Source organism: Salvelinus namaycush, chromosome 4 (genome assembly GCF_016432855.1).
Source record: "Salvelinus namaycush isolate Seneca chromosome 4, SaNama_1.0, whole genome shotgun sequence".
Taxonomy (NCBI): Eukaryota; Metazoa; Chordata; class Actinopteri; order Salmoniformes; family Salmonidae; genus Salvelinus; species Salvelinus namaycush.
In genome coordinates this window covers 41,666,364-41,676,218 of record NC_052310.1, presented here as the reverse complement: position 1 = coordinate 41,676,218, position 9,855 = coordinate 41,666,364, and the positions used below count along the sequence as shown (strand labels likewise).

Here is a 9,855-nt window from a genome sequence, read left to right as displayed (position 1 = left end):
TCATCAGTAGTAAATGAAAATATTATTTCATCATCTTTAATATTCTTGCCACTACCACAGTGTTCCGAAAGGTGGCTGGCTGTAGCATAGAGACTGTAAGGGGTAAAGGGAGATGTGAATGCTTGTCTTAATGCTAAGCTGTTGTTGACTGTAATTCTAGTGATATTGGTCCCAAGGAAGTTGAAGTGACAGATAAATTATAATCTGCTGATGTTGCTTGACCTTTTGGCGCTGAAATGCATGCAGGAACTAAATTGTTTTCATGATGTGCGGGACCTTCAAACATTTTTTATGAGCCATAGAATACTGTCCGAAAACTAAAACAATTATTCTATTCCTTCCCTCTGTATTCTCAAAGGTAATCGTTAACACTTCTAGAAGTTGTTTGTATTTTTCCAGACAAAGGTTTTGGACTATTTTGAATGCATTCTCCTTGTGCTGGGCAGTGTGAACAAAGTGGAATGGTGGGATGTTTCCCCTCCAGTGGAATATTGATTATATGTGTTATGTGGAGGGGGAAACCAAACACTGTGACTGCTCTACCTCACTCCACAGACTACTGTGGTCCCATGGACAGGCTCTTTGGACTGCTGGGAGAAGAGACTTCTCTACAGAGTTGTGTTGTTGAAAAAGTAGCATTTAATAAGAACTACGCAATGTTCAAATAATTGTTTCTTTGTCTGCCTTGTTGTTCTAAAATGTGATAACTCAGTTGCTTTATGCCTGCAATTTTGAGAGTGATGTCTCACATTGTAGATGTTAACTAGTATGTAATACACAGAAAGGCAGAAAGAGGAACGTAAAAATGCCATTGTAGTAAAAGGCTGTTCTGTTACAAGCTGGACGGCCCAGGCTCAGCTGTCAGTCCGTTTGGTTGTACATGTAAGTCCGTAGGGACACCTACTGAAGGCTTATGTAATGTTGGCACCGGCCTCTGTGGCACAGCCCCAAGAATTCCCCCTGTTACGGGATAGCCTGGAGAGTGCGCTGTGGCTGTCGATTCAAAGAGTGTAGGTCAAACGTATCAGTGACCAGGCAGCAGGAACATCTTTATCTCACCATCTCTCTCCAGTCCCCACGTCCCCCGTTGCATTACGTTGCCATGGATGTTAGACAGCGTTTCCATGGCATTGACGCTTGTTCAAGGGGAACATTGTGTGTAGGACCTGTGTGTTATTCACTCAGTCTAATGTCATAGAACATAGACGAAGACATGCAGTACCTGTAAGGGAAAAACTGGTGACTTTCTTTCAATGGTACTCACTTTTAGCCCATGGGTTGTTCATAAAAACAGATCATTTTTATTATGTTAATGAGACAAAGCAGGCTACACCAGGAAAAAGCTTGTTTTATAACTGCACTCTTACATACATTTTTACAGTCATGGACTCCCTTTTTATAACACCACACAAACTTATATATTCAATGGCTTTTTTAGGCTTTTCTTTAAAAAGTTTCTGATATTGGTTCTCTGACAGATGTGTAAATTGTTGTTTTGTCTCTGCTCCCGGTTATTTTTACTCTCTGAGGCTACATTCTGCTAGCTCCTCTCTCGTTTCTGATTTGACCTTTGACACCTGACCTTCTGAGGTGAGTGGAATTCATAACAAAGATTAAAATTCCTAAAGGAGGTACTCATAGTACATCAATCTAGGGTCTGCTCTTGAAGAACATGCTTTTCTCATCTCCAAAGTTCTACGTTTCATAGATAGTTTTGTCACATACAAAACAAAACAAAACAAGTCCATTATATACATCCTCTATCCCATATTGCAACCACAGGTCCCTTTCCCGTGATGGTGGCAAGCGTCACAATGATTTCATGTTTGACCACCAGTGCAGTTGGAGCATCCAAGTTTTCTTCATTTCAAATCCACTCTAGTCATGCAGTCCCAAAAAATGATCTCAGATTAAATTTAGAAATCCTTTTTAACAGTTGGTCGGTTCAGCAACAAAGTCTCACCGTATTTGAGAGAGTTCTTTGAAGCGTGGTGGTCCATCAGGGGATTTGTTCCAACTGTTGAAGATTATTCCTGTTGTGTACCATTAGTTAGACAAACAACATTTTCTTAACCAGTCCATGTACACTCTTAGAAAAACATCGAACCTAAAAGGGTTCTTTGGTTGTCCCCATAGTAGAACCCTTTGAAGAACCCTTTTTGGTTCCAAGTAGAACCCTATTGGGTCCCATGTAAAACCCTTTCCACAGAGGGTTCTACATGGAACCCAAAAGGGTTCTACCTGGAACAGAAAACGGTTCTCCTATGGGGACAGCCGAAGAACCATTTTGGAACCATTTTTCTAAGAGTGTAATGGTGATGTGTGCAGTTAACTCTGATTTACTGATGGAGCCTGGCAGGGACCAGGAGGAAGATGGGGGTCAGTGGGTCTGAGAGGGGTGGTTGGGGGGTACAGGGCAGGCTGGGTGGGTGTGGGTGTCATTCATACCGGCCGGTCCACTGCGTACTGGCAAGGGCTTAGGTTTGACACGGTGTTTTGCACGGTCGGGTAGGCGAAGTTGGCATGCTGCTTGGCCTTGAGCCGGAGGCTGGCCAGGCTGGAGTTGCAGGTGTCTCTGTACATGTAAGGGCTGGCGGTGGTGGCGTAGGGGCAGGTGCTGGCGGTGACTGCGACCGAGTTCAGCGTGGGGCTATTGAGATTGTTGAGGTTGCCCAGGTTGTTGAGGCCCGAGCCGGCCACCCCAGCCACTGCCGAGGGCACCATGGAGGAGGCCATGTTCATGGAGGGGATGGAGCTGGAGGGGGAGAACATGGGCTGGGATGACAGGGGGCTTACATTCATGGAGTTGAAGAAGGGGAAGCTCTTGGCTGACAGTGGGCTGCTGGCCAGACTCTTGGTGGCCCAGTTGTTGTAAGTGTAGCCAGAGTACATGTCGTCATAGGGCTGCATTAATCCATTGAACTGGGCACCAAAGCCGTTTTTACACAGCTCAGCCTGCTGGTTCCTCTCCCTCTTCCTCCACTTGGCACGGCGATTTTTAAACCATACCTGAGAGAGAAGAACAGAGAAGGAGAAAAAGGCAAGATAATATGGGCTTTTCTTTTCAACATAATGTGAGGTGCTAAAAATTGGTATGCAATGACTGAGAATGTATATCTTTCAAAGAGTTTTGGCAAGATTCAGTATGTTGTTGCTCTGTAGACTTTCTGAAAGAAAGAACAATCCAGGCAACTAAGTTTATCATCAAACAGTCATATTAGCCATGGTTTATTAAAACGATCGGTTCACTTATTTGAATTATAAGCTCCCAGTGAAAGAAATGTCAAGCTATAGAGCTGTCTTCACATTTTGTAATTTTAAGGTCCTATTTTTAGAGGGTATCAAATGGATTAACGTTTTCACGGCAAATCTAAAATGAAGGTACTTAATTCAGTTCCCGATTGGGGAAGTATTCATTTCTCTCTGAGCGTTCATTTTTGTGCTAGAACTTTCTCTTAATTCTCAACAACACAAGACTTCAAAACTCCTCATTGTGTGGCAATATACCTATTATAGGAATTCAATACAGAAATGACAGAAATGGACTGTCATGTACAGTTAAAATCTAATTGTATTAATCAAATGCATATTATTCCCATGTAAATTATTCTAATTTAAATGTAAAAAGGCCACTAACACTGCTGGGGCTAACTAATCTCCCTCCCTCCCTTCATCATCTAGAACCGCTGTGCCAGGCATACAATATCTCATCCAAACCCCCAATCTGTGGTTCTGCCAGCCAGCAGCCCAGGCATCTGTTGTGATAGTAATAGAATGCTCTGGACTATTAAATGTGTGGGTACAGTGCACATAGCAGTGAGTTTTCCATGGTACCCATTGACAGTAGGGGAAACCCCACTATTGAGGAAGACTTCTTGCCTTTTAACATGACTCTTGGGCTATGTTGTTTAGGTATCATGGAAACATCTGAATGTCAAATGGTTAGTGAATGAGGTGATTGTGGCAAACCTTACCTCACTTTCCTAAAACTGTCAAATGACTGATGCAAGACACTCGCTGTGACCTAAAGTACCCACGTCCATTGCTCACGACTCCGTTTCTCTCTGAGCGTTCATTTTGTGCTGGAACTTTCTCTTTATTCTCATATAGACAAGACTTCAAACTCCTCATTAAATTGCATAAATCAAGACGACAGGAGTAGTATTCGGGATATGCAGGGTGGCATCTGCGTCCATGTGGGATTAGCAGGGAACGAGTGAGGCTCAAAAGGCCACTGCTAGACATTAGGACCAGGCCGTGTGTGGTCTGTTGTTCTTTCAAAATAACAACCAAGACTGTGTGCTATGTGACCTTTTATCTGGCCAACATGAATTTGATCCATTACTCGTCAGGCAGGCAGTGATTTTATTGTCATCCGTTGGAATGTGAGCCCACCTGCTCCACACTGGGGGACGACCAAACCACTGGGCTTAGGTCATTTTAGGGTCAGGAGCAGAGCACACTTCTGACCTTTGCGTGACACGTGAAGCCTAGTTTTAGGTTGTTGTACCTAATCCCTGGCTAGGTACACTCTTTTACATTTGTACCTTCAATTGCCTTTTTACCTTCAGAATTATGTTGAAATAATATGCTTGACTACCACAAACGTTTTGGTGAATGACATAGCTAGAGTAGAAAAGAGCCCATGATTCAAAACAATGACTGTTAGGTAACCCAAGAGGTAAAAGTCAAAATGTTAAATCCTAAAGAAAGTGGGTTTGGATTGCATTCAGACTGATGGGCACCTTTTCCCAATGTTTTATGTAATGGGGAAATAATAACAAAACTCAACCACTGGTTCAGTATTGGCTCAGTAGTGATTATGTGGGGGACTCACCCTAACCCGTGCCTCTGTGAGGTTGGTCCACACGGCGATCTCCTCCCGTGTGCTCATGTCGGGGTAGCGGTTCCTCTGAAAGGTGGCCTCCAGCTCCTGGAGCTGCTGGCTGGTGAAGTGGGTCCTCTGCCTGCGCTGCTTCTTCTTCAGAGAGCCGTCCTCTGCGTTCGACTCATCTGTTTGGTTCTGGTGGGACTTCTCTGTGTCTGGGAGGCAACAACAGGGATGGAGAGTTACAATCAGTACAAAAAACAAGCCCAATACATTACATTTTCTACTAAGCTAAAATATGGAATTGTTTTAAGATGGCCATACCAAGGATCATTTAGCTATATGATTTTTAATTTTAGGATCCTTTTAGGTGTAAAAAAATATATTAACAAATTATTTAATGAAACATTGAATTTGGCCTTACTGCTATTAGCCCATAGAAACGCATTGAATAACAGGTTGATACATGTAGAAAACAGATAGTCAAAAAATATATCAAAAGAAAGTTTGTTTAAAAGTGTCTGACCTATATCTGAGAGATATAAGATCAGGATTTTATTTTTTTAAATGATCCATGTCTAAAAAGAAATTGGGGCACTAAACTACTTCCATATATACCTACAGTACAGACAAGTCTTGTGAGGTTTGTGGTCGTCCTAGAGCAAAACATGTATGTGTTCGTGAGAGTCTCACCTTTCCATAGAGGGGTCATACAGTATTAGTGTGTAGCCCAAACTGTTCGGACGCTACAGACAGAAGTTGGCACATTGGCGGTACCAACTTCAGACGAGTCCCGTGGCGCTTGTGGGGGCAGTAGCAAAACGGAAAACACCATCACGTTCGTGAGAGTCTCATCTTTTCATAGAGTGGTCATATTAGTTTTTGTAGGCCAAACCGTTCTTACGCACAGGCGTTTTCGTAAGAAGACCGATTATCGCAATGTCTCATGGTCTGACAAACACCGTGGTGGGGGATTGAGACGCAGCCCATGCAAAACAAAAACAGATACCTCTATCTTAAACAGACTCAGATTCTGATGGGGATTGTTTTATTACACTAATTGTATTTCAGCAGGGGGCATGAACATCGACTGTAGTGGGATAAATGATTAAAGCATGGGAAAAAAGTTGAGAAAGCACGTACGACTTTAACTCAATCTAAATGACAGGCATATTTTAATTCCCATTCAATTGTCAAGTATTTTTGCACAAGAGCACCAATCATCTCTACAGAGTGAAGTGTCTTTCCATTGAAAAGTGATCACACTTCTCACAGTTTTCTCCAAAGCATATTGGCAATAGTCTGTGACTAATTTAGACCGTCATGTTACCAGGTGTGCTCTTTTATTTGAAATTAATTAACTTAAAGGACATACTTTCCCATGCTATTTGAAAAAAGTATTTATTTATATTTTCTTCTAATAATATGCCAAATTGTTAACAGTTTCCACCTCAGACTTTTGCAGTTCTGTTTGCAATATTACAAGATTCATGGACTGTGTTTATGTATCCTCTTTTCAGATTTGTCTAAAATGAATCAATAATTGAAATTGCCCGTGAAACCCGCTTGGCACTAACACCAGAACCAATCAGACATGTTATGTCTGCCCAAGATCCTTTCTCTCTTCATCTGAGTTCCGCAATTGGAGGACCCCACAGAAAGAGTGAAATTAGTTGGCTACCTAATCCCAGGGATCAGGCTTTTGTTACCGGGCAGGTTTCGGACTGTTTGGCAAGGGCTTAGCTCTCTGGGAGCAGTTAGAAATAGTCAGCAGGGTTTAAAAGACTCCACAGGGCCACTGGAAAAACCAATAGGACCAGGCCTTTGCTCTTATCTACTAGTAAACTGACACTGGTTTAGCCATCATTTGGCCAAAAACCATTTCCCCTCCAATGTCACAATACAGAAAAGAGGGCAGACCTTGAAAACCTACTATAAAGCAATCTCAGTGATGAGAGTAAATAAAGTCAATTTATTTTGCTTTTTCTGATTACGGATTACGCTGTTCTTGATCTCCAAGTAGAATATACAGCTTCGTAGAAAAGTGTTACTTTACTCACTGACATAATGCAAATACAATGAATATGAATAGCTGTTTTGTTTTTCACGTGTAATACATTGCCACAGGCATATCAATCAATTGGCTACACTACACACACCTACAGTGCACGGGCTAATATATATTCATGGTGTACAAATGTATAGAAGAAGGCATATGTCTGGCAAATACTGTATACCTTTGCAGCTTTTTGTAACAGCAACTTATTTGGTCAAACTGCCAGTCAATCAGCCAGCAAACAAACCAACCAACCAAATAATAGTCAGTCCCCACCACCACTTGCACAACTGATGAGATGTCTGAGAGTCAGTTGGAGAAGCAATGTCCTGTATCCACTAACCACTGGAACAACATGTCAGTCGAACACTGACTCAATTTTAAAGCGACCCTAAACATGATGATGAAAACTAATAGAGAGTTTTAGAGCAACAAGATGATAAATGCATGGGTTTAAGGGCTTTACAGTAAATTAGCATTATTGAGGAGCATATATAGAAGCCTCCGTTCCACTCATCACATTTCTTTGAAAGTTGTTTCAGCCTGACAGGCTGAGATATTCTCAGCACTAGAATGTCTGAAGCCCTGTTGGAGGTGGATTTATGAGTGCCAACCACACAGCAGACTTAGTTGTTAGGCAATTAAATCTGAATGTATATGCTTGACCCATTGGACAGGCAGAAAAGCACCAATGTAGCAGCATACTGTGTCTATATATCCAAATGCATGCACACATGCTTTGAAATACATGCATAGATACCCACAAATGCTGATGTATAATATAGCCTCTCTAGGCTGCTCATAATGCACCAAGGACCCTGCAATCTGAAGCATGTTCTAATCACTAGGGGTGTCCTCATTTTGTGAAAGAAATGATACATTCCCAGGTTGTATATTATCAAAAGGGGCTGAATAAAATTAGCCTACTGTAGCCAAACCTCTGTATCTACACAGCATGTGTGTCATTTATTGACATTTCGCTCATTTTGAAACTTCAGAGATGCCATGTGCTATTGCCCATGTGACATTTGTCAGTCAATAAGGCCTAATTCGAAGTATGTATAACATTTCTGGGGTGGCAGGTAGCCTAGTGGTTAGAGCGTTGGGCCAGTAACAGAAGGGTTTCTAGATCGAATCCCTGAGCTGACAAGGTAAAAATCTGTCATTCTGCCCCTGAACAAGGCAGTTAACCCACTGTTCCCCTGTAGGCCGTCATTGTAAATAAGACGTTGTTCTTAACTGACTTGCCTAAAGGTTAAATAATGAAATTAAGTGGATATAATATTTCAGAGGTGATGCCCAGGTGTCTGTCATCATGGAGATACAGTTTATTTAATAAATATATATACACTGAACAAATAACCATTTAAGTGGACATTGAAAAAAAAAAAACGAATTGGTTGACATTTCTAACAATATCCAATAACACACGAATGAACTGCTTGTTTATTTTTCTACATATAATTTCAACTAGCTACACCTTTTCTAGAATAAACATTCCGTAGTCAGTGAACAAAACAAGTAGGCTACATTGGAAATATTGCCACTTGATATTTTGGCCTCTATGCCTCATTATGTTGATGCTAGGTTATAGTGCGTAATCCATGGTTCACATTTAGGCGTTCTCCTAAATCCCTGCACTCACTCAGGACCGTCCATTTCGGAGTAAGTTTACATTAGTCACACTTTATGGGGTCTGTTGCAGACGCTGGATCCACAGAGATGTCATCTATTAGACCGCACCGGTATCACAAATATTTGCTTTTTCTCTGGCATAATTTGTTATAAAGTGACATGCAGACTGTTGAAATGCAGAGGCAGACATTTAGCTTTCAAGCCTGAGCAATAGTTGCTCAGGATATTCTTGTATGTCTATGACTTTAGGCTTATTTCCGTTCATTATGTGTTTTAGCTTTTAGGTTTTAATTGAGAGTGATTAAAATATCAGTGTGCAAAGAAACGCACAATCCCAAATTCCACAAAGCTGCTTCTCCGCCAACACGCAAGGGGTTCATGACAGATGTTTACAGTAGCTTCCATTAAAGTCTCGCAGTTAATAACCCTTGCTTTATAAAAGACAAGCGTGAAGAATGAACTTGCAATTTCAGTTCATGAAGGAAAAGGACAAGTATCTAATGTGAATCATATAGGTTTCTATGCGCTGTACAAAATAACACATTTGGATTCGAATAATATTGGCATTCAAATTAAGAAATTACAAATGTGGCAACAGTAGCCTAAGAAGCAAGCCAATTAATATCATTACATTGCATACATTGAGATCCACATATAATTACGCACACTATTGGCTACAATAATAATAGGTATTGCAAGCTATAAACAACTTTAGAAAAGCATCGTGATGTTGTTTTTATGATTATGATTAATCTTATTAATCGTATTATTATATTAGGCTATTATTATTAGGCCTATTATTATACAAGTGTTTGATTGGTCGGCCTACATGCATGAACATATAGCCTAAGCCTATTCATCCGCAATTTCAGTCTGAGGACATCGGTCAAACACTCCTTTAATGTATATGCATGGTATACGTGGAAACTAACCGCTGTTGTCTTGGCCTTTGCATCCCTGATCATGTTGTGGGGTCCCGGAGTCCGAGAGCGATAGCGCCGGGCTACGGGCTTCACTGTCCGTCAGAAGGTTAAAATCCATAACCCCGGCCTCCCGGCTCTGCAACAGCAAGGCAATACATTTCAGCATAAATCAATATGGCAACATAATACAAGCATCCTCACCTCAGTGTTGGCCTCCAACCTAATTGGCAATACAAAATAAACAACTAGAAAAATAAACAACTCGAAAGAACAAGAAATGATTACAATAATTATGTTGATAATAATTTTTATAATAAGCCTGAATTGTAATATAACAAATGCTTGGACAGTTAAAATGTTCTAGGTCTACAGCATGTTTTACATTTCAAGATCAACACAGATTAACTAGGGAA

General features: G+C 41.1%; 1 protein-coding gene across 1 annotated transcript; it reads right to left on the bottom strand.

Annotated features, from left to right (window-relative positions):
• Nucleotides 1-1,285: 1,285 nt before the first annotated feature.
• On the bottom strand, nucleotides 1,286-9,560 carry LOC120045623 (pituitary homeobox 3-like). Its single transcript, XM_038990531.1, has 3 exons — nucleotides 9,452-9,560; nucleotides 4,838-5,043; nucleotides 1,286-3,009 (listed from the first exon to the last, which is right to left on the bottom strand). The coding sequence occupies exons 1-3, from the start codon at nucleotides 9,558-9,560 to the stop codon at nucleotides 2,443-2,445; spliced, it is 882 nt and encodes a 293-aa protein (XP_038846459.1). The 3' UTR covers nucleotides 1,286-2,442.
• Nucleotides 9,561-9,855: the final 295 nt, after the last annotated feature.